This window comes from Myodes glareolus, chromosome 10 (assembly GCF_982192425.1).
Source record: "Myodes glareolus chromosome 10, mMyoGla1.1, whole genome shotgun sequence".
NCBI classification, from domain to species: Eukaryota; Metazoa; Chordata; class Mammalia; order Rodentia; family Cricetidae; genus Myodes; species Myodes glareolus.
The window spans coordinates 87546284-87571129 of NC_142035.1; the positions used below are offsets into that span (position 1 = coordinate 87546284).

The 24846-nt window shown below is 42.4% G+C and overlaps 1 protein-coding gene across 1 annotated transcript in view; it reads left to right on the plus strand.

Annotated features, from left to right (window-relative positions):
* Positions 1–24846, plus strand: part of Cstpp1 (centriolar satellite-associated tubulin polyglutamylase complex regulator 1) — a 167344-nt gene that overhangs the window by 57908 nt on the left and 84590 nt on the right. The window contains exon 3 of the mRNA XM_048428357.3: positions 4837–4967. Coding sequence (XP_048284314.1) covers positions 4837–4967 — 131 coding nt within the window. The remainder of the gene's footprint in view (positions 1–4836; positions 4968–24846) is intronic.

The window sequence follows — 24846 nt, forward strand, 5'->3', positions numbered from 1 at the left end:
TCTTTCACAGAAACTGAGTCACACACCTCCGTGACTGCTCCGTGTCCCAGCCTGGATCACCTACATAGTGATTGAGGATTGGTTAGTCCCTATTAAATTCCTCCAAAATTTGGGACTAATCTTTTTTTTTTTTTTTTACTTTATGAATTACTATTTGTGTGTGACCCCCATGTGGGGGTCTGAAGACAACTCTTTTTTTTTTTTTTACTTTCCTTTTTCATTTTTGAGACAAGGTGTGTATATCCCTGGCTGTAATGATATTTCACTTGTATTTTTAATAAATAAAACTTGCCTGAAGATCAGAGAGTAAAACAGTACCACTGGTCAGCCTTACAGACCAGGCAGTGGTGGCGCACACCTTCAATCCCAGCACTCAGGAGGCAGAGGCAGGTGGATCTCTGAGTTTGAGTTCAGCCTGAGTTTGAGTTCCAGGACGGCTGGGGCTACACAGAGAAATCCTGTCTTTTTAATTTAAAAAAAAAAAAAAAGATGTGCACTACCATCCCTGGCCTGGAGGACAGCCTCAGTCATCAGGCGAGTGCTTTTACCCGCTGACCCGTCTCTGTAACCTAGCTTGGGGTTATTTTAGAATCCAAAGATCTTGTCAGTGTAGCAGGCTCTGTGCTTGGGTTTTTTTTTTCTAAACCACATTGTTGATTGATTTAGAGTATGTGCATGCATGTATTTGGCCCTGTGTGTGTGTGTGTGTGTGTGTGTGTATGCACACGAGTGCCATGAAGTGCACATGGAAACCAGAAGATGGCTAGCTGGAGTCAGTTCTCTCCATGTGGGTTCCAGGGACAGAGCTCAGACCCGTGATGGCAGATGCCATTTCCTACTGGATCATCCAGCCAGCCTGGTCTCTGTGTTCCAGTCCAGTGGACTTGGTACTGCTCAGAGGATGTACAGTCAGTGAACCCAACAGTTTTCCCGATTCATATCTGCATATAGAGGCTCATTCCAAATGCACTGCATATTAAAGTCACCTTTGTCAAAACACTCCTTGTACACAGGCTCATCACTCGCTTCCCCCTCGTAGGTACACTGTACATAGAATAACAGGATGGCAGGTAATAACAGGGCAGTGAAGTAGAAAGGTTAGTAACACTGTGGCTGAATTCATGTCTAGAAAGGTCTAAGAAGAAGCAGTGGGTTCAAGGCAGCTTCTGCTCAAGTGTGCTGTCTAAACAACTCCAGAGTTCTGCAACCCAGGCTGCGTGGTCATGCTCCACTGACTTCTCTCATCAAGTTACCATTGCCAAATTCTGTAGCACATTGTCAATGCAAAAACAAACAAACAAACAAACACACCCAACAACCATTTAAGAAATTTAGGCCTTTGTCTGAGCTTCACAAGGAAGGAAAGAACAAATCCAGGGATTGTTACTTCAGGGACCAATTTGTACAGAGAAACGTATCTTTGGGGTTTGCCAACTTTTTGAAGAATAAAACTCCAGTCTTTCAAGAAAAAAAAACCAACAATTGAAAGAATGAAAGAATGTTTGTAGTGAAATTTGAATACTCCGGGGTTCATGCTACACAGGAATTCAGTGATATCATCATAATATCAAGATGGAGTTTAAAGTCATCCATTGCGTGACCTGGTCTAGGCGAGTTTGTTCCTTGGAGAGAAGAAAAACCTCCCACTCGAGATGCCTGTGCACTGAGAGTCCTGTCTACATGAGGAAAACTGATGTTGAGAAGGTAGCCAGTGAGCATTGTCTCTGAGACAATGAAAGCAGTAGTAATGATCTTAAAATAACAAAACCTGGGAGGTAAAACTACAAAATTAAACAAACGCAAGTGCATTCTTTAAAATGGGGTTCTTAAACTATTTTTAGGCATGGCCTCGTTTTACCTGAGAATTTCCTTCTCCTTGTGTTTCTGTGTGTGTGTGTGTGTGTGTGTGTGTGTTTGTGTACGCGCGCGCACATGCTCATTTATGTGTACAGATGTGGGCACATGTGTGCAACAGAGTGTGCGTAAAAGTCAGGTGACACCTTGTTTGAGACAGACTCTCTGTTGGTTTTCTGCTGCATAGCTGACTTGGTGGCAGACAATATTTTGGGCATTCTCCTGTCTCTGCACCACCCCCCACTACCTCCCGGGGGCAATGGGATGGCAGAAGCTTGGGTACACGCTCTAGTGTACAGATGTCTTCTTCTCTCTGTTTTGGATATGTAACTAGTACTGAAATACTGAGAAACCATAAAGCTGTTTTACAGAAAGGCTGCCATGGATTTTCTCAACAGTGGAAAGGCCCCGGCCCTGGTGTCTGTAGGTTTCCCTAGCAGGTCTCTTTCTTTCTCTCTCTGTCCTTGCTCATAGACATCAGTAGCTATGACATGCTGCTCCATTTTCATTGTATTTCTTCAAAGTTAGAGATAATATTTTTTATTTTTGTTTTTTGAGACAGGGTTTTTCTGTGTAACAGCCCTGGCTGTCCTGGAACTCATTCTGTAGAGTAGGCTGACCTCAGATTCAATGAGATCCACTGCTTCTGCCTCCTAAGTGATGGAATTAAAGGTGTGTGCCACCACTGCCTGGCTGATTTTTAATGTTGATTCTTTCATTTTATTTAATTAAAACTTTATTATTCTGGGTAGTGGTGGCATACGCCTTTAAAGGCGTATGCTCTTGGGAGGCAGAGAGACAGGCAGATCTCTGTGAGTTTGAAGCCAGCCTGGTCTATAGGCCTAGTTCTAGAACAGCCAATGCTACACAGAGAAACCCTGTCTTGAAAAAACAAAAATAAAAAAAAATTACTACAAAGAACCTACAAATAAAAGATGTCATGCAGTGCAGTTAACCAGACCCAGAGTCTACCCATCCAGTGAGCGTCTAGACAGTGAGAGCAGCCGTGCTGAAGTTGGAGAGGTTCACATTGCATTGTATGACCTGAGTCCATCCCTGGAATCCGCGTGGTAGGGAAGAACTGATTCATACAACTTATTCTCTGACCTTCACATGTGTGCCTTGGCACACACATCTCCAGTAAATGAATAAGTAAGCAAATAAATAATAAAAATTTAAATAGAGAAAGCATGTTGAATTATTAGAGACTCATAGATGAGGTATGATGACCTGTGTTGCCCCGGGGACAGAATCACAGAGAACTGTTGTGTTTGAGATAGGGTCTAAAACTCCATTGAGGGACTGGAGACATGGCTCAGTGGTTAAGAGCATGTACTTACATAGGGTCCACATTTAATTCCTAGCTTTCGCATTAGCTGACTCACCACCTGCCTGTACCAGCAGCTCCACCAGGATTGAAAACCTTTGGCCTCTGTGGGCACCTACAGTCTTTTTTATGTGCACACACACACAATTAAAATTTAAAAACTGTGTGAAGGATGTGATTTCACCATCATTAGTTCCTCTGCAGTTTAGACCATGACTTAGACACTAACTTTCTGCCCTGCGTATAAAACATGCTTTGGGACTTCGGAAAGCTATTCATTGTCAGATGGCTTCATAAATTTAGGATATAATGTTATCATTTTAGATTCCATTTGCTGGGAATGTAGTCTGCCCCATTTCTCTATCCTGGCTCATTTGCTATAATTTTCATTTTTCTTATGTAAGATAACAATGGCACTGCCATAAACGTCATGGCTAGATTAACCCTTGCATAGCTTTAAAGGCCTCTCTTCTATACCACGCCTTGCCAAGTGTTCTCAGCTGGCCTTGTAGTGTGTTAAATGTTGATTTCCGTTGTATTTTTCCATGAGAAGAGTATTTAATCTGATTTTTCACCACAGCACTGTTAATATTAGAAAGGCTGATTTTATCCTTAATGATAACATATTCTGTTAAGACAGTAGACATTCTCCCCTGAGGGGGGCTCCTCTGTGAGACAGGAAATGGACGAGATGGCTCTTGAAATGTTTTCTTGTTCAGTTCAGTGATCCATATCCTTCTTTTAGATGGCCATCAAATGAAAACTGGAATTTGAAATTACTGATGTCCCCTTATTGCTTGCCACCTTCACTTTACTGTCTTGTTACCACAAAAATAAATGTATTTTACATTCATCATTTTCCTGTTAGAGAATGTAGGAGTTCCTGGAGTCTGAAGCTGCCCTTGGTGCTGACGTTTATTGGATAATTGCTTAGTCTCCTATAGAATTTCCATTTGTAGATTACACTGGGCTCTACAGTGTCTATTTCTTTGGCAGGAAAATCCAAAAGCAACAGAGTACATTTTTTCCTCCTGTCCCTTGCCCAGTTTAAACAATGACTCACATGAGCCCTGGGGCTTTGCTTCACATTTTTATGGAGGGGCCACTTCTCTCCTTGTTCTAATTTGTCTCTAGTGTTCCTTTGGAATCATTTCTATCCTTTGACACATAGGATGTGTCTCTATTGTAGTGGTGTGCATAGTACTGCAGTACCCCTAAAACAGACAGACAATCCAGGTCTGTCCTCAGCCGTGTCACCCTTGAGCAGCTGGCACAGCTTGGACTAGTGCCAAAGGATGTCATTAGGTAAGCAAGGCCTGCTCAAGATGTTCCTGGTGCCAGTGGGAGTGAAGGAGAGGTATTCCCCAAAGATACAAGTAGCAGTTTCATCCAGGTAAAGACAAGGATTCTCGTTTAACCTTAAACCTTCCTGGGAGACATACAGCAGAGGTGACATGACCTTCCAGGGGCCACAGTTGTTCAAAGACTTTATTATAGAAGGACTTGATCTAATTTCTAGTTGAGAATTTTGCAAGTGGAAAAATAGACACCCCCCCCCCTTGTTCACCAGTGGTTCTCTCTGGTTTTACATTTCATTCTGGTTCCAGCCTTCTGAATTTCATCTAATGATGAATTCTTCATTTTCCTTTTTCCAGTTTTAACAGTGTATGCCAAGGAACTCACATTCTCTTCCGGGAATTCAGCTTCATACAAGCCACACCCCACAACAGGGCGTCGTTTCTACGGGCCTTCTGGAGATGCTTTCGAACTGTAGGCAAAAATGGTGGTAAGTCTTCCTAACTCTATTTCTCCCCATTCCCTCCTCCCCCTTTCTATCCTTTCCAAACATTTTCTTTTTAAAAAAATAACATTTATGTATTGGGTATTGTTCATGTGTGTATGTAGGTTGCAAAAGTGACCTATTTAAGGTGTTTGGAATGCACATTAAAGGTAGCAGTGCACATTTGGAGATCAGAGGACAGCTCTGAGGAGTCGTTTCTCTCCTACCACCTTGTGGGTTCTGGGTATTGAACTCAGGTCATCAGACTTGATAGCACATGCCATTTTACCTACTGATCATCTTGCCAGTCCATACAGTTTTTAGTATGGTCCTCTAATACAGTTTGAGCCTATGGTTGTAGGCTTTGGAGTACCTTATTTTGAGGAGATGACTATACTGTGTCAGAAATATTATTAGCCATCTTCACAGTGATGCCCATTAAGAACCCAGTATAGTTCTGAAATAGAACCAGAGAGCTAAATGACTGGGAAGGGTACATAGTGAATGACAGACCCAGATTAAGGCCCTTGCAACCTGACTCCAAAGTTCTTGCTCTTGGCAAATATGCTCTGTAATAAGTAAAAGGAATAAAGTAAATACAGAGAGACTGCATGTTACGGCGTTTCTCTCACTGCATTTTTCAGCTTTGTGTTCTTTACTATTTCAAGCTTTGTGCAGGTTCCTATCATGCAAGTGTACAGACAGGCAGCGTTTCTGTAACAGTGTGCTGTGTGCTCTTTCTCCCTCTCCCTCGCTGGGGATTGCCTCTGTGTCTGACTCTTCCATTGTCACGAGGTATTTTGTAGTGATTCTGCTCAGTGATCTTTGATCTTACGGTCGCTTTGTTTTAGGGGCGTGGCTGGTACCTCTATAGATACTGAACTTAAGTGTTGCACATGTTCCAAGTGTTCTGCGGTGAGCCATCTCCCTTCTTTCTCCCTCTTCTTGGACCCTCCTGCTCTCCAAGGCAGGACGTTGAAATTAGGCAATTACTAACCCTATTGTGGCCTATAAGTGTGCAAGGAGAAAATTGAGTTGTATCACTTGAAATAAATGCTTAATTTTAAGGAAGAAGGCATGTCAAACCTGAGAGAAGCCAAAAACAAGGCTTCTTCTATCAACCAGCTGATCGTGAGTGTGAAGGAAATCTTGAAGGAAATGTTCTTGGGATGCTACTCAAGTGATAGGAAAGAAAAACTGTTGAGCTGGACATGGTGGCACACACCTGTAATCCCAATACTAGGAAGTTGAGGATCATGAGTTGCTATATAGCAAGGCATCAGAACACATCGGGGACAGGAGGCTGAGACTTAACTCAGTGGTTAAGAGCACTTGTTGCCCTTGCAGAAGACCAGCGTTCCATGCCAAACCCTCATATGGTGGCTCACCGTGTAGAGGAAGTAGGTGGGCACAGTGTCCAGCTGTTTCCATTTAGTTTACAAGCTCCTCCATACTGTTCTGAGCAGTTCTCTGCTTCTTTATGTAACCTTTTAAAAATCATCCTGAATCTTATTAGATCATTTCAACTATCCTGACAAACAGATAATATTGGTATTTTGCCCACTTTGTAATTAATCAAATGATGTAACTTGGGAGATAGCCTGTTGTTTGAGAAGTTCACAACCATACTCTCAGGCCTGGGTTTACTTTCTAAGCACCTCTCTTTCTCTCTTCTGCCTTATGTTTAAGCCTATATTAAATTAAAATCGTTAATGAAAATCTAGACTCTGAGTAATAAAAAGAATTAAATAAATGGGAATTGTTTAACTTGGAGAAGGATTGCACAGCTGGCTCGCTCTCAAGCTGCAGTAGACCTAGATACGCTGATGTGCTCATGCAATGCTTCTTCCACTGTTTCTGCTTTGAAGGCTGCTTCGTTGGCTTGCAACCCTGGAGATCACTCATATCTGTTCTCCTGTCACACAAGAGGTATCCAGTGTACTGGCAATAGCATCTTTCCCTTTACAGAATGAAAGGTGAATTCAGCCTCAAGAGAACTGGTCCCCTGGTTTCTATGTAAATGCCCACACACTGTGTGTAAGTGAAGTCTGTACTACAGCAGACTGTCTTTGCCAATTCCTTCTTAGTCCCTTGGTCAGTCATAAGAAACTCATTGAGGATATGGTATGCTGAAGTATGTTGGATTGGTTTTGGTGATATGGCATATAGAGATGACTATGGAAAACAGCCCAAATAGCCTTATTTTTTCTTGATTTAGAAATAGGGCCCTTTCAGGAATTTATGTACTTTCACAAGGGATTCATATAACATTTGAACTCTAAGCAGATGTGGATTTCTTTATCTTTCCAATCACAGCTGCCAGTGATGCATCCAGCTGCTGAGGAAAGTAGCTCCCACATTCTCTATGACCCTCTGGCCATAAGCAGACCCAGACTCAGACTCAGACTTGACACTCATTTCTAGGCTTCTCAGCTATGCAGCTTCCGATTTCTTAAAGACCAACTGCAAAGTCTGTGTCTAGATGAGCCTAAAATCTTTTCTCAAACACTTTAATACTGTCTCAGCTTCTTCCAGGAAACTTTGGAACACCTTCCAGAGTGTGTCAGTTCCTGGTTTTAATCTGGAATGAGCAAAAGCTCTTGAAGGCAGAACTTAGAAGGAAAAGATTTATTAACCCCTACCCCAGTGCGATGCCAGGCACTGACACAGCCCAGCTGCACTGTGCTGTTCTACAGATAATTTCCTCACAGCATTGCGTTCACATTTGCATTTGCAGGAAGAGGCTGAACCTTCTGGGAGGTAGCAGAGGAGTTTGCAGTTCCAGCCTGTCTAAAACGAAGCCACCTGTAGAAACTTAGGGAGCTGACCCCTCTGGCAAGAAAGATTTCCTTGCAATTTTTAGCAAGTACAGAGATTCAGTGTCATTTCTGTACGACTGAGTTCTGAATGATGCTGATTTCCTTGTGTCTGAGTTTCAGATAATTTTATGAGCACTGCAGTAAACCTCTTGCTATCTGGGCAACTTTAGACTTTTGGAAGCAGAAAGATCTATTCAAATGTAAAAGGCCTTTCAAATTCATCCCCTTGCTTTGGTATTTCTTTCAGTGTGGAGAGATTAATCTGAATTTTCTGAGCCTGAAAAAGACTGAAATTCGTTTGAAGTTAATCTTTGCTTCTGTTGGGGAGTATCAGTCCCAAAGAGGTTTTTGTTCAGTTTCTTTCAATAAGAATGTAACTAGGGGCTTTGTTCTTTACCAACAGAAATACATATTTGACGTATATTTTCAGTTGATAAAATAACAGTAGGTAATTTTATTGTGAAGAATGTCTATCAAGAGAATTGTCATTGTGACACAGTTAACACTGAAACAACTATTGTCATATACTGTTTACCAGACAGTGGGAACAATGAGACCCTAGAAGCAGTTGACCAGGCTAGCCCTGAACTCATAGAAATCCTTAAAGGCTTGTACCGTCACCGCTCAGCATTTCTTTTCCTCTTCTTTCTCTCTTTTTTATTTTATTATTTATTTACTTATTCATTTTGAGACAGAGTCATAGTAACCTTTGTTCTTTGTTTTGAGATGGGATCTCAAGTATCCCAGGCTGGCTTCAAAGTTCATATGTAGCCGAAGAAGACCATGAACGCCAATCCTTCTGCTTCCACCTCCTAAGAGTTGGGATTACATCCGAGAGTCGCTAACAGTGTAAGGGAAGAAATATGCAAAGAGCATGACAGTGTTCTGGAGTTACACAGGTAGAAAATAGGGAGGCCAAGGTGGCCAGACTGTACAGACTAGAATCACACTGAGAAAGGTTGTTCAGGGATATGTGAATTGCTAACTACAAACTTTACACATTTTATGAATTTAAACAATCACCAGAAAACAGCAGGCTAGACATTCCAGTCAGATGGAAAGACCTCAAAATATGCCTGGTGTTTACTGGGTAAGAATCTCAGCAGCTTAAAAGCAGAGTATTAAGGGGTGGGTGTAGCTCAGTGGTTTAGCACATGCCTGGCATGCCTAAGGCCTCGATTCAGTTCCAGCTCTAGAAACCAAAAAAACAAAAAAAACAACAAAAAAAAAAACGGCAAAGCATTAATCCGACCTATAAGTAACTGTGGATCTGAGTTCAATTATCAGCACCCATACTAGGCAGCTCACAGATGCTTCTAACTCAAGCTCCATTGCAGTCCAATGCTTCTGACCTCCAAGGGCATCTTGCACACTCATATGCACATACCCCACACACACATGTACACATAAGATTAAAAATATATCTTTAAAAATTGGATATTAGTGTTGACCCACCTTTAATCTCTTTCTTTAAACTAGGGTCACTATTCAACCTTGTTTTGTTGACTGTTTTTTGAGAAAGTGTCTCTTGTTGTTCATCTGGTCTTGAACTCAGTAGGTAGCCAAGAATGACCCTGACTTTATGATCCTTCTCCCTCTGGCTCCCAGTGATGGTATCCCAGGGATGCACCACCCTAAGCAGTGCTGAGGATCAAATAAATACAGGGGCTTGTGCCTGCTAGGCAAGCCCTCTACCAGCTGGAGGTGCATCCTCAGCCCTAGAAACCCTGTAAGCAGTTCACAAGGACACACTGCGAGTCTCTACAATCCCTTAGATGACACACTGGCAAAAGCATGAGAACATGAAATGATTCCTTTGAAAAAAGATAAAAAGTTCATCTTGACTGGGGTTTAACCTGTAAGAGAAAATCTTCATTGTAGATTCAAAGGAAATAATGCTGAATGTTTATTTTGTGTCAGCCAGAGAAAACTGCTTCACATATGTTCATCAAAGCAGACAGGAGTCAGTATGGTTAGTACCCTGTTCAGAGTAAGAAGCTGAAAGCCAGAGAATTAAAAGCACATGTCACAAAGGTTTAAAAATTAACTGTTATTATTTTATTATCATGCACATGCATGTACGCGAACGTGTGTGTGTGTGTGTGTGCACGCGCACACACAAGTGCTGGGTGGAGATCAGAAGAAAACTTTGTGGAGTCAGTTCTCCCCTCACACATTTGTGGAGATCCCAGGGAGCCATCTTGCTGGCTGAGCACAGAGCTTTCTAAGCAGCACAGCTCATGCTCACAAAGGCCATGTTTGTAACACTCCGCTGCCTTCCTGGATGCATGTGACCCAGTTATGAGGGTTTCATGTGTCCTAAAAAGAAGTGTGTGCTTTCTCCTGCAGTCAGTGGAGCCCTATCGCTGACAAGTGTGGGAGACATTGCCAGGCGGGCGCTAAGGCTGAGGCAGAAGCCGGGTAGGAAACAGAAGGACTGTGGATCCTGAGAGCTACCTAAGGAGAAGTTTTGCTAAGATTGCTAATATGCTGATTGTTAGGTATGGGGTGTGGGAAAGAGGTGAGAATGAATGCTAGAGGCTGGGGAGACAGATGGCGCAGAGGGTGAAAGCCTTGCTCCCTTCCAGGGACCTGAGTTAGGTCCAGCAGCCATTTCAGGTGACTGCAGAGGATCTGACACCTCCTCCAGCCTCCACAGGCACTGCACTCACATGGACAGACTCTCTCTCTCTCTCCCTCCCTCTCTCTCTCTCTCTCTCTCTCTCTCTCTCTCTCTCTCTCTCTCCACCCAGTTGAAATCAGAGAATTTTCAACTTCTAATTATATAATTTTTAAAAATCTGCTAAGTTTTCTAAAATATTCATCATCATGTTGTTGACTTCAAGGGGAAATGCAGACAGATAAGGCTCAGCGAAGTCTCTGACCTGACTTTCCTTCCTAACGCTCTTCCCGGGACAACCCTAACACTCATTCCCCTGCCCAATGAAGATAGTGAGCAGCCTGCGCTCCTACTCACCTTTGAGTCCTCAAGTTTCCCTTCCTTTCTCATTTCCATTTCTTCAGAAATATATTGACAATGTCTGTCACCTCAAATTTTTCAACCCCCTGCCTTCACTAGCTCAGCCTTCCCTCTATTTAATTCCCCCGTTTCAGTTACTTGGGTCTGTCACAAGTGTCACACAGACACTCCTGGAATGCCTTGTCACCATCTCCTCTCCCACACAAACCTCCTCACCGTCAGTTCTCAAGACCCTGGGGTTGCTGACTTCCTTTATCCTTTCAGGTCTGGACTTAAAGGTCAGCTTCCTGAAGTAGCTTCCCTGTGTCAAGCCTTCCTCAACTAAATTAGGATCCTCCATGAATCCTTTTCATGTGTGTGTGTTGGGGGTGGGGGGTTTGAAAGAAAATGACCCCCAAAGGGAGTGGCACTATTACAACCTGTGGGAGGCGTGGCTCCATTGGAGGAAGTGTGTCGCTGTGGGGCGGGTTTTCAGATCTCTTTTTTTTCTTTCTTTCTTTTAAATTATTATTTATTTATTAAAAATTTCCACCTCCTCCCCGCCTCCCTTTTCCCTCCCCCTCCCTCTCTAGTCCTAAGAGCAGTCAGGGTTCTCTGCCCTGTGGGAAGTCCAAGGTCCTCCCCCCTCCATCCTGGTATATAAAGTTGAGCATCCAAACAAACCAGACTCCCACAAAGTCAGTGCATGCAGTAGAATCAAAACCCAGTGCCATTGTCCTTGGCTTCTCAGTCAGCCTTCATTGATAGCCACATTCAAAGGGTCCAGTTTGATCACATGCTCCATCACTCCCAGTCCAGCTGGCCTTGGTGAGCTCCCATTAGATCAGTCCCACCGTCTCAGTGGGTGGACGCACCCCTCGTGGTCCTGACTTCCTTGCTCATGTTCTCCCTCCTTCTGCTCCTCATTTGGACCTTGGGAGCTCAGCCCAGTGCTCCAATGTGGGTCTCTGCTTCTATCTCCATCCATCGCCAGATGAAGGTTCTATGGTGATATGCAAGATATTCATCAGTGTGGCTATGGGACAAGGCCAGTTCAGGCACCCTCTCTTCTGCTGCCCAAGGAACAGTCTGGGGACCTCTTCTTGGACCTGGGAACCCCTCTAGAGTCAAGTCTCTTGCAAACCCTAAAATGGCTCCCTTAATTAAGATATTTGCTTCCCTGCTCCCATATCCACCCTTCCTCCATCCCACCCATCCCATTCCCCCAAGTTTTCTCGAATCCTCCCCTTCTCCCTTCTCTCTACCCATCTCCCCTTATATCCACCCCCAACCCCCCCCTCCGTGCACCCAACTTTTGCCTGACAATCTTGTCTACTTCCAATATCCAGGAGGATAACTATATGATTTTCTTTAGGTTCACCTTCTTATTTAGCTTCTCTAGGATCATGAATTACAGGCTCAATGTCCTTTAATTATGGCTAGAATCCACTTATGAGTGAGTACATACCATATTCCTCTTTTTGGGTCTTGGTTACCTCACTCAGTAAAGTGTTTTCTATTTCCATCCATTTGCATGCAAAATTCAAGATGTCATTGTTTTTTACCACTGAGTAAAACTCTAATGTGTATATGTTCCACACCTTCTTTAACCATTCTTCTATTGAGGGGCACCTAGGTTGTTTCCAGGTTCTGGCTATTACAAATAGTGCTGCTATGAACATAGTTGAACAAATGCTTTTGTAGTATGATTGGGCATCTCTTGGGTATATTCCCAAGAGTGGAATTGCTGGGTCCTGAGGTAGGTTGACTCCCAGTTTCCTGAGAAATCGCCACACTGATTTCCACAGTGGCTGCACAAGTTTGCATTCCCACCAACAATGGATGAGTGTAAACAGAGATGTTGACCAATGGAATCGAATCAAAGACCCAGATATTAATCCACAAACCTATGAACACCTGATTTTCAACAAGGGAGCTAAAATTATACAATGGAAGAAAGAAAGCATCTTTAACAAACGGTGCTGTCATAACTGGATGTCAACCTGTAGAGGAATGAAAATAGATCCATATCTATCACCATGTACAAAACTCAAGTCCAAATGGATTAAAGACTTCAATATTAATCTGACCACTTTGAACCTGATAGAAGAGAAAGTGGGAAGTAGTCTACAAGACATGGGCACAAGAGACCACTTCCTAGGTAGAACCCTAGTATCACAGACAATAAGAAGAACAATGAATAAATGGGACCTCCTGAAACTGAGAAGCTTCTGTAAAGCAAAGGACACTGTCATTAAGACAAAAAGGCAACCTACTGATTGGGAGAAGATCTTCACCAACCCCTCATCAGACAAAGGTCTGATCTCCAAAATATACAAAGAACTCAAGAAACTAGACACTAAAACTCTAATTAACCCAATTAAAAAATGGGGTACTGAACTGAACAGAGAATTCTCAACAGAAGAAGTTCAAATGGCCAAAAGACACTTAAGGTCATGCTCAACCTCCTTAGCGATCAGGGAAATGCAAATCAAAACAACTTTGAGATACCATCTTACACCTGTCAGAATAGCTAAAATCAAAAACACCAATGATAGCCTATGCTGGAGAGGATGCAGATCTCTTTTTCTCAGGCTTCCCTCAGTGTGACAGTCAGCTGACTTCCTGTTGCCTCTGATCAAGATGTAAGGCCTGTCAGCCCCAGCACCACATGGTAGCCTGCATGCTGCCATGCTCCCTTCATGATGATAATGAACTGAACCTCTGAAACTGTAAGCAAGCCATCCCAATTAAATGTTTTCTTTATAAGAGTTGCTGTGGTCATGGTGTCTCTTCACAGCAATAGAAACCCTAACTAAGACAGATGGTTTCTCGAGACAGGGCTCTCTGTGTAGTCCTGGCTGTCCTGGGACTCTCTGTAGAAGAGCAGGCTGATCTTGAGATCTGCCTGCCTCTGCTGAGCATAAAGGCGTGAGCCATCACAGTTGACCAGTCTATATGTTTTAAATATTTCTACATTGACTTATTTGTTTGTATGTTTATGTTTTGTGTGTGCATGTGTGTGTCTCTTTGTATGCATTTGTGCATGTAGATGTGCATATCATACTCAGCCCTATGCTATAGTGCATATGTGGAAATCACATGTGGATTAAACACAGTAATTGGTCTTAGTAGCAAGTGTCTTTACCCAGAGTCTTGTTACCAGTCATATATATATATATATGTGTGTGTGTGTGTGTGTGTGTGTGTGTGTGTGTTTTATTTTTGTTATTATATGTCTGAATATATGCCATGTGCATGCATATGTTCGTGTGTGTGTGTGTGTGTGTGTGTGTGTGTGTGTGTGTGTATGCAAGCACAAGCCCTTGGAATCCAGAAGGTATCAGATGCCATGGAGTTAGACTTACAGGCAATTATGAGCCACCCATGTGGGCTGTAGGAACCAAACTCTTAACCTCTTAACCTCTAACCATCTCTCCAACCTCCCCCATGTGTTTTTTTTTAGTCTTATCATTTTCTATGATTCCTGACAATGTGGTTATTTGAATGACATTATTTAACCTACACTATTTATCTCTCTTATTAGATTATAATATTTTTGATGGCAAGACCCTTATTCATTTTGGCATTAATTATATCTCCACTTCCCAATGTAGGTAAGTGATTTCTTTTTTTATTGTTTAGTTTTTCGAGACAGGGTTTCTCTGTGTAACAGCCCTAGCTCTCCTGAAACTTGCTTTGTAAATTAGCTAAGGAAATTTGTTTTCCTTTTTCTATATCTTATAGGAGCTTTTTGCTTTTTTATTTTATTTTTTAAGGCAGGGTCTTACCATATATCCTTGACTGCCATGGTAATGTGAAACTATAATCTCAAGTACTTAGACTGAGGTAAGACTATCATTTGAGCCCAGGAGTTCAAGTCCAGTTTGGGCAAGATAGTGAGACCCTGTCTCAAAGTAAAAGAATGTAACCATGGCTATTACTTATGTACCTACCATATGGGGGTGTTGAAGTTCATGCTCTAAGAATTTCACTAACAACTAGTACTGTATTTAAGTACTATTGAATTATACTATAACTATAGTTAAGTACTTCTGAATTAAAGTAATTTTCAATGCCTATTGGTACATTCTAAATGATTTGAATGATCTACTACTTTAACTGTATGCAAACCTTAAAAATTAGTACAACAAAACTCTTTTTTATTATTTTTTTATTAGACCAGATTTCTCTTTTTGGCCTTGGCAGTCCTGGGACTCTACCTATGTAGACCAGGCTGGCCTCCAATTCACAGAGATCCCCCTGTCTCTGCCTTCAGAGAGCTGGGACTAAAGACGTGTGCCACCACCGCCTTCTCCTCCTCCATTTGCATATGAAACTTTCTGAAAGACGTCATGAACTAGCGGCGGTTGGGCTGCACGTGCCTGGCCTACAGGTGTCTTCCTTTGACTTGCAGTATTAAAAATGCTTTTTTAAAAATTAGATGCCAGCATTACACATAAAAATCTCAGTGCATCTTCACTTAAAAACTGTAAACCCCTCCCAACACTGTGCCCACATTCCTGCAGGGGAACTGATCATCAGGGTGGAGCTGCAGCTGCTCTAGTGGGCGGGCGCGTGGCGCAGACTCAGCACACCTCAGCTGTCCCGGCTCCACCTGCTCACACTTCCTGCCTGGCCTCTCTGAGTTTATTACTGTTGCTAGAACTTTTGGCCCTTGCTTAATCAGTAAAAGGCAGAGTTACATTCTCAATTTAGAAGATGGGGAACCAGGAGCTTATTTCTCATCTAGATTCTTCTTTCTTTCTTTCTTCTTTTCTTCCTTTCTTCCTTTCTTCTTCCTTCCTTTCTTCTTTCTTTTTAGCTATTATGGGTCTTATAAAGCATTTATCATTAAAAGAGGTCTTAGAAATTATTGCGTCTTGAACCTAGGGCTAGTACTGTTTAAACACTGGAGGAGGGTGTGCGTGTATATGAAGAGGTGTGCGTGCATGTGACTACATGTGCATGTGGAGGTCAAAGGACAACCTCCAGTGTTGTTGCTCAGGCATCTTTGTTTCAGACATAGTCTCTCATTGGTCTGGCAAGTCATCAGGTAGGCTAGGCTGGCTGTCCAGTGAGCTCCAGAGCCATATGTCTCCATCTCCTTCCAGCATTGCTGAGATTGCAAGTGCATGAATACCATATGCCTGGCTACTGTTTTGTTTTTGTTTTTTGTTTTGTTTTTTGTTTTGTGGGTCTGGGCATTCAGACTCAGATCCTTACACTTGCAAAGCAAGTACTTTACCCACTGAGTCATCCCAACCCCTATTTTTCTTCTTTTTAAGGTTTATTTTTGTTTTTATTTATGGGTGTGTATGTGTGTGCTACATGTGTGTGAGTGCTTGTGGAGTCCTGAAGAGGACACCAGATCATATAGAGCTGGAATTATGAGGGTGTGAGCTGCCTGACATGGGTACTGACCGAACTTGGGTCTTGTGGAAGAGCAGCAAGTGCTCTTAATCACTGTACCATCTCTCCAGACCCATGTTTTCATTTTCACTGTGGCCAATGGTGTATAATATTGGTCACTTTAACTATCATTTTGTCTCTGGCTCTGTGACATTGAGCATGCTCTCACTGTTTTGTTACCACCATCCAACTCTAGAACTCTTTCCGACTAACTAAAACTACACTCATTAGACAATGACTTCATTTCCCCTTCTCAGTCTCTGGAAACCCACCTTTATGCTTCAGTCCTAACCTATCTTAGACAACAATTGTCCTACAACAATTGCCATTTTACAACAATTGCCATTTTATGGCTGGTTTTTAGTTTTTATTTAACCTGGTTTCAAATTTGCTTATGTTGTGATGTGTTTCAGAATTTAATTCTTTTGATGAGTGACTAGTACTCCACTGTGGACAATCTGTGATCTCTTTAGATGACTTCTGCATTTCCACTAATGTGGACAATATTACTAAGTTCACAGGTACTTAGATATCTTGTTTGGAGTCCTTGCTTTCAGTTATTCTGGGCATGTAAGTAGGAGCTAAATTACTGCTTGATTTTGGTAGTGGTAGTTATCTGGAGTAGCTGCTTTACTGGTTTCTGTACAGGCTGCACCATTTTACACTCTCACCAGCAGTGGAAGGGGCCCCAATTTGTTTACATCCTCACTATTGATTGTTTTCTGTTATGTTTGTAAGTGTGATTGTGCATGGGGGTCCAGGTGTGCATATGGACATCCCTGGGGCTCCCTGGCTAACTAGTCCGAGTCAGCAAACTCCAGTCCCAGTGGTGGATCCTATCTCAAAAATCAAGGTGGATGGTTCTTGAGGTTGACCTCTGGCCTCTACATACATACATGCATACATGTACATGCATCTGTATGCACTTGCACACATACAAACAATGTTTTAAAGAAAAATAAAGGTCTCTCTCCTTCTCCCTCCTTTCCTTCCTCCCTCCCCTCCTCCTCCTCCTTCTTCTGCATTGTCATCACTGGGTGGTTAGGGATTGAAATCAGGACCTTTTACACCCTAGGCAAATGATTTAGCCCTGAGCTACATCTACCTCCAGTTAAAAGTCAAAAGTCATAGAGGGTTGTGTATGAGTTTCAGGCTGTATGGACTGAGTTGTCCCCTTTAAAATCCTAATTTGAAGTCCCAAACTCTTTGTGTTTAATTGTAGCCTCATAGCCACCAGTAAAGCTAAACAAGGTCGTGACTGTAGGTACAATCTGCTAGAATCAGTGCCTTCATCAGCTCTGCAAGCCAGGGAGAGAGCCTTCACAAGACACCGTCCCTGCCTGTACTTGGATCCTAGGTTTCTAGTCTACATAGAACTTGAGGAAAATGGAAAATGTATTGCCAGTTTTAAGCCTCCAGCCTCCAGGATTCTCATGGTAAATTGTGCCCAATAGTCAGCATGGTATGTGCTTCTCCTCATGGTTTCAGAAAGTAACTTTATTTTTCATATAGAGTCTAAACCCTGTTCTGATATACCGCTAACATATTTTATCCAAGGTTGTTAGTATGACAACGTGTATCCCTGCCTTATTAGGTTGTACTTGGTAAACCTACATTTTATGGGTTTACTTTAAGGTAGACATATAACCAGGCATGGTGACACATGCCTGCAATCCCAGCACATGAGAGGCAAAGGAAGAAACTCTGTGAGTTCACAGCCAGCCTGGTAACTTAGTAACTTCCAGGTCACCCAGGGCTGCACAGAGAGATTCCGCTTTGTTTGTTTTGTTTTCTTTAAGAAAAAAAGGAAAGAAAGAAAGGAAAGGGACAGAAATAATAGTAACTTCTAATTTGATTTGATTTGATTCTTATTCTCACTCCTGCCTTGTTTCAGTCAGAAAGCTTAAGTAAAAGCAGGATGAATTCTGGGATCTGAGAACTCGGGATCCAGCTCAGTGTCTCAGTGCTGGCCCAGAATATTCTAGGACCTGGGTGGGAAAGAAAAATCAACTAAATAAAAACTTCTTACAAGGATGAATTCTTGCTGTCCATGGTGACTTATGCCTGGAATCCTAGCTCTCAAGAGGCAGAGACAAGAGGATCCACTGCAAATTGAAGGCCAGTGTGGGCTACATATTTAGGCAGACTAAGGCTACATAATGGAATCTTGTCTCATTAAGAGGAGGGAGGGAGAGGAAAGGGTAAGAGGGAGGGAAGGAAGAAGGAAGGAAGGAAGGAAGGAAGGAAGGAAGGAAGGAAGGAAGGAAGGAAGGAAGGAAGGAAATCTGCTGCAGATGACTCTGGAAGGTCTGCAGTTTCAAGGCCTTAGCAGAATGGAGTCTTCATCAATTAGGGTAACGCCATCTGTTAGTATTGGGGAATCCTTGTGCACTATTAACTGTTCATGATGATCTTCTTGACTTTGTAAGGCTTGTGACTAACATAATTCTATATTTAGTTTCTCTAGTCATTGCATTTACAGTCACAAATGTGGCTACATTTTTGCTAGTTGTTAGTATCTTGACATTGAATTTTGTATCTTGACATCTATTTTGTAATTTCCAAGCATTTTGTATAATAATATGTCTCCTTTGTGTCTGCTCCATAACCGGATCATCCAGAAACAAGATATAGCTAGATATAAAGATTTTGTGTAATCATATCCTGTATGCCATTATAACCCTAGATTAAAAGGAAGAGAGCTTGGAATGTGACTCAGTGGTAGAGCACTTGCCTAGGTTCGGGAGGGCATGGATTTGATCCTGGCATCACAAATAGAGCAAAACAAACAAACAGAACATAGAGCAGTTAAAAGCTTCCTAATCTGAGATACATTTACAATTTCAAATATGTATATTTGTAACTAAGGAGAAGCTCCATAAATCAGTTGCCCCACGAATGCTGGTTGGTAGTGTCTAGAGATTAAAATTTGCTATGCAGTCTGTTTAGTGTGCATTTGCAGTTCTTGAGGCATTGGGACTGCAGTTCCTACCTTACTTCACCAAACTAAAATAAGACATATTTATTGTGCCACACACACGTACAAAAGTGCTGTCCCTCTGGGCCATATTTACAGCCATGTAAATTTTATAGATTTTAAAAGAAAGTTGTGATTGTTTGTTTGTTTGTTTGTTTGTTTGAGGCGGAGTTTTTCTACATAGTCCCGGCTGTTCTGAGACTCGCAGTATAGACCCAGATGGTCTCAAACTCGCAGAGATTCCCCTGCCTCTGCCCCTGCTTCTTAAATGCTGGGATTAAAGACATATGCCCCCAAACTTGGTGTGTTTTTAATAAGAATTGAAATGAAGTCTTCATGTAATCTTAAAGGTACTTCTGAAAAACTGCAGGTGTCTGTAGAGGGAATATAGTATGAAAACAAATCCACTTCAACCCTAAGTATAGATATTAAAAATTGAGGTTAAGCCAGGCAGTGGTGGTGCACACCTTTAATCCCAGCACTCGGGAGGGAGAGGTAAGCGGATCTCTGTGAGTTCGAGGCCAGACTGGTCTACAAGAGCTCGTTCCAGGACAGGCTCCAAAGCTACAGAGAAACCCTGTCTTGAAAAACCTAAAAAAAAAAAAAAAAAAATTGGCCTTTCTGACTCTCAGCCTCATGCCCTTATAAGTATCATGCCTGCTGCTATGCTAGATGGACTTGGATACACGTTGTGCCTGAGTCTCTGAGATGGCTATCATTTTCTCAAGGGTACTCACAGGTGTTAAAGCATTAAAATGCATTTCAATTGCTTGTGATGTTTTGTCTGCCATTGTTATGCAGATAACAATGACCCTAATTTACAGCCCTTCTTTTGAACTATAATTACACATCTTGGGTTATTAAAAAGAGTGAGTTCAGCTACTATAGCCTTTACAGCTTATTTTTAAAGACAGAGTTGGGTATCCTGGGCTATAAATTCAGGCTTGCTATGTAGCTCAGGCTAGCCTTGACCCCCTGATCTTTCTGCCTTTACCTTAGTTCTTTACATTTTCCCTGTCTTCAAGAGAAAAAAAAACCAAATCATTATTCCCTTTACTTCTGAATCACGATTCTTACTATAGACGGGAGTACAGTACTTGCTTCCTGTACATCTCATGCTGAAGGACATAGAGTGCAAATCCTGAGAGTTAAAGAAAATGCAACCAAGTGGGTTTTTTTAGATGCATTTTATTTTTTATATTTATTTATTTATTTATTTATTATGTATACAATCTTTTGTCTGCGTATATGCCTGAAGGCCAGAAGAAGTCACCAAACCTCATTACAGATGGTTGTGAGCCACCATGTGGTTGCTGGGAATTGAACTCAGGACCTTTGGAAGAGCAGGCAATGCTCTTAACCACTGAGCCATCTCTCTAGCCCCGCAACCAAGTGTTTTTAAAGATTAGGGTGAACTGTCAGTTTTCACATACAGTGCTGTTGAAAGCCACCTCTACAGTAGATCTGCCAGTTGAGTGGTCCCTTACGTCCTCTCTCGTGGTTCTGTTAGAAAGAAAAGCCAATGACTAACTTGAGTTTATCCACTAGGAATCAAAATAAAACCAACTTAGGTTAAAGTTGTTAATTTAATAAACCATACTCAAATTTGTTTGTTTTGGTGGGTTTTAAGCTGGAAGTATATAAAAGCAAATATAAATAGTGTCGAAAATTTAATCTTTTCCAGTTTTATTTTACTTGGCATTAAAACATGTTCTTTATGCCCACTGCCACCACCTGACCCTAATTTACAGCCCTTCTTTAGAACTCTAATTACACATCTTGGGTTATTAAAAAGACAGATTCCTTGATCCCATCTCAGTGGGCCTGGGGTTTCATCATTTAACAAGCCCTTCAGATGGTGTTCAGGGTCATTGAGGTGGGGGACTTGGAATAGCTTTCACCTTGTTTTCTTTGCTGTAGTCCTAACACTGGGAACCTTGGTCACTATTCAGCTTGCTTAGGGAAGTTTACAGTTCTGACACCCAGGCCCCACCCCACATCGAGTTAGTCAGAGTTTGGAGCTGGCCCAGGATTTTCAACACTGCAGGCAGCTGTGCTCCTTGAGAACTGGGCTGCAGAGATGGCTCAGCTTGTTGCTCTAGCAGAGGTCTCGTGTCTGGTTTCCAGCGCCCACACAATGACTTAGTTCCAGGGATCTAAGAGACCCTCTTATGACCTCTTCAGGAACCAGGTACATACATGGTACACATGCATCCATGCAGTCAAAATATTCATACACATAATAAATAAGCCTTGCTAAAAACGTAAAGAGTTTGAAAACTACTGAAAGACTCTTTATTTTCATTTAATTTAAAATTTTTGTTATTGTTGCTGTTTTCATTTTGTTTTGCAAGACAGAGTGTCACTCCATATCCCAGACTGGTCTCAAACACAACATCCACCTGCCTCTGTTTCCTGAGCGCTGGGATTATGTGCTATTGCACCATACAACAAAAACAACTATTTTTTTTTTTCTGTTTTTATTTATTTGAGACAGAGTCTCTCTGTAGCCCTGGCTGTCCTGGAACTTTCTACATAGGCCAGGCTGACTTTGAACTCAGGGATTCTCTTGTCTTTGCCTCCCAAATACTGGGATTAAAGGTGTGTACCACTATGCCTAGCTTTATTTTTTTTTGTTTTTTGGTTTGGGGGAGGGTTTTTTGTTTTGTTTTGGTTTTTGTTTTTGTTTTTCGAGACAGGGTTTCTCTGTGTCTTTGGAGTTTGGAGCCTGTCCTGAAACTCACTTTGTAGTCCAGGCTGACCTCGAACTCACAGAGATCCGCCTGTCTCTGCCTCCTGAGTTCTGGAGTTAAAGGCATGCACCACCACCACCCAGTTATTTTTGCCTTTTGTAAAGACAGGGTTCTGCCTTTTAGTTTAGACTGGCCTCGAGGTGGTGCCTCCCAACCTCTGCTGCCTGCATGCTGAGACTATTGTGCATCGCTGCACCTGACCAGCCACACCAGACCTCCTCCAAGTGCGGTTCCTCCAGCACAGGTGTTCCCACCACTCCAAAACATCTGAAGTCAGTCACTGCCTGCTGAAGACACAGCCTCTCACAGTCCCACCGCCCTTTGCAGCCTCGCGAGAACACTGACTCTTCTCACTCACTCTTGTGGTTGCCCCTTGCACACCTTTTAAAATCCTGTGCCCTTCGGGTGGAATTTTGCCCCACTCCTGCCATGCTCCCGCTCATGGTAAACACTCTCAGCTCCAGAGTCTCAGGTCCCTCCATGGCCTCTCCCAGCCCACTAAAAGTGACCCCTGTTCCGGCACACATTCTACCATACATTACATTTAATGATTCCAAATATCTCTATCTTACAATAGAGGGTTAAAAATAAAAGAGTTGTGATATCTTTCCTATGTCCCCATCTGGACTATAAATTTGTTTTTTTTTTTGTTTATTTGTTTACAAACTGTTTTGTTTCATTTTTGAAATTTTTGTGTATATGATATGGGATGAGTGTACAGCATTCATGTGGAGATCAGAGGACAACTTGGAGAGGGGTTTTTCCCTTTTATCGCGTAATCTCAGGAACTGAACTCAGGCCCTCAGGCTTGGTAGAAAGAGCTGTTACCCATTTGGCCCTCTTGCTGGTCCCTAGACTGTAATATCAAGATGCATCCCACTGTCACCTGAGGGAGTCGCTAAAGAGGACTAGTGAGTCCGGTGGCCCTGTATTTTTAGATACAGCAGTTTGTGTTGTTGAACCTTGGTTTTCCCGTCTTTAAAATGGAGAATCCACTACTTCAGCACTGAAAAGTTCTCTTTGGATAATGGGCTGAAGTGCTTAGCAGTCCCAGCACATAGCACTGCTCTGTCGGAGTGTGTTGCTTTTATCATTGTGATGATTATCGTTGTTAGCCCCCTTGAGCTCAGAGCCTGCATATTTTATTTCTGAGTCCCTGATTCTGTGCCTTGCTTATTGCATATGCGCAGTGAATGCTAGGTGTGTGAATTAATGAACGCCTGCTGTGTCGTGTTTATTTATAGTTCATTTCCAATTCGTTTAGTTTGTTTTAGAAACAGTTCAAATTTTAATTTACCCATCAAATACGGACAGAAAGTGGGGTTTTTACCATCAAATATGGACGGAAAGTGGGGTTGTTACTGGAAGCATTTACCATCATCTTTAAGTGGCCAAATCCCCAGTCTAACCAGAAGACAGTGACTCTCCTTTTCTGCCAGTAAAGAGCCTTGTGAGCTGTGTGCTGTTTGTTTGTTCCTGTGATAAACATGCCCTGACTTGGGGAGAGCACAGGCTTCCCCTGCAGGCAGGCTGGGCTTGGGGAGTTGCATGTAGCAGCAGCCAGGAGAAATCCCCTGCTTCTTGGGAGAGGTTCCTGCAAGGACTCTGCTAAGCCCATTTGCAGTTTTGCTGAGTTATTTACCAAGATGAAGGGACTGGGTGTGGCTGGTCTGAGATTCCTCCTGGGAAGTCACTTGAAGAATCTCCTGCATTTCCTTGCCTTCAACCTCCTTCTCTGGCTTTGGTGCAAGGGCGCAGTGAGTCGCGCCCAGTTGGCTGCTGATCCCAGCACACTGAACGCTTTGAAGCCAAGGATTCCTGCCCCCCCCCCCCCGCGCCCTGATTTTAAAGACACTTCTGGAAACTTTCGTGTGTGTGTGTTAGAAATGGAAGAGAAAAGGAGGGGAGAAGGGTGAAGGAAAGAAGTTGTGGGTTACATGCTTACATGCTGCTTTTCAGGGTTTACAGGACCGAGGACCTTCAAGGCTTCAGATTATTTATCATTTCTCAAAAAAGCTGATATGATTAATTTTTTTAAATATTTATTTATTGTGTATACAATATTCTGTCTGTGTGTATGTCTGCAGGCCAGAAGAGGGCACCAGACCCCATTACAGATGATTGTGAGCCACCATGTGGTTGCTGGGAATTGAGCTCAGGACCTTTGGAAGAGCAGACAATGCTCTTAACCACTGAGCCATCTCTCCAGCCCTGATATGATTAATTTTATGTAAATAAATTACACAAAGTGGGCTCTGCCGTCACCACTGGCATTTAAATAAGAGGCTGGTGGAGTGAGTGGAACTGACCCTGGGAGGGTCAGACTGCTTTGTCTCTAGCGAAGGAGCTAAGGGTGGACTAGGGATGGAATGCTCAGGAAATGTCCAGAGGGCGAGAGTACTGGGTAGGTTAGTGCCACAAAATGCCACCAGGTGACTAATATCTTTTCAGATTTGTGGATGGACAAATGCACTTAACCATGTTGTAATTATAATGGATTTGGTGGTTACAGAATTAGTAATCTAAAAAAGAAATAATTTCAATTTTTAGAACCTCATTTGTCACACAAATTGGTTAATAATTCCTTAGAAATACATCTTTACTTTTTTTACTTTCTTTTTATTTATTCTTTGTGTCTTTCACATTGTGTCTCCCGATCCCACCCATCTCCCCCCACCAAAGTAAAGCAAAATAAAATTTAAGAGAAAAAAGAAGGGTCAGTCTCACTGTGGAAGCTGCAGTGTGACCAGGAGTCATGCAGTGAACCCTTTAACCATACCTTGTACACATGGATGCTCATCGCAGAGAATCTTTGATCTGGTCTCTGCTGCACCACTGATGCTGGACCCTCGTTGGGACTCTATGCTTTATGCCTATTAGAGCAATCCAAAGCAGGGCAGGGGAGCAAGGAGGGGCAAACATTTTATTTAAAAAAAAAATGTATTTAGGCTGAGTGTGGTAACAA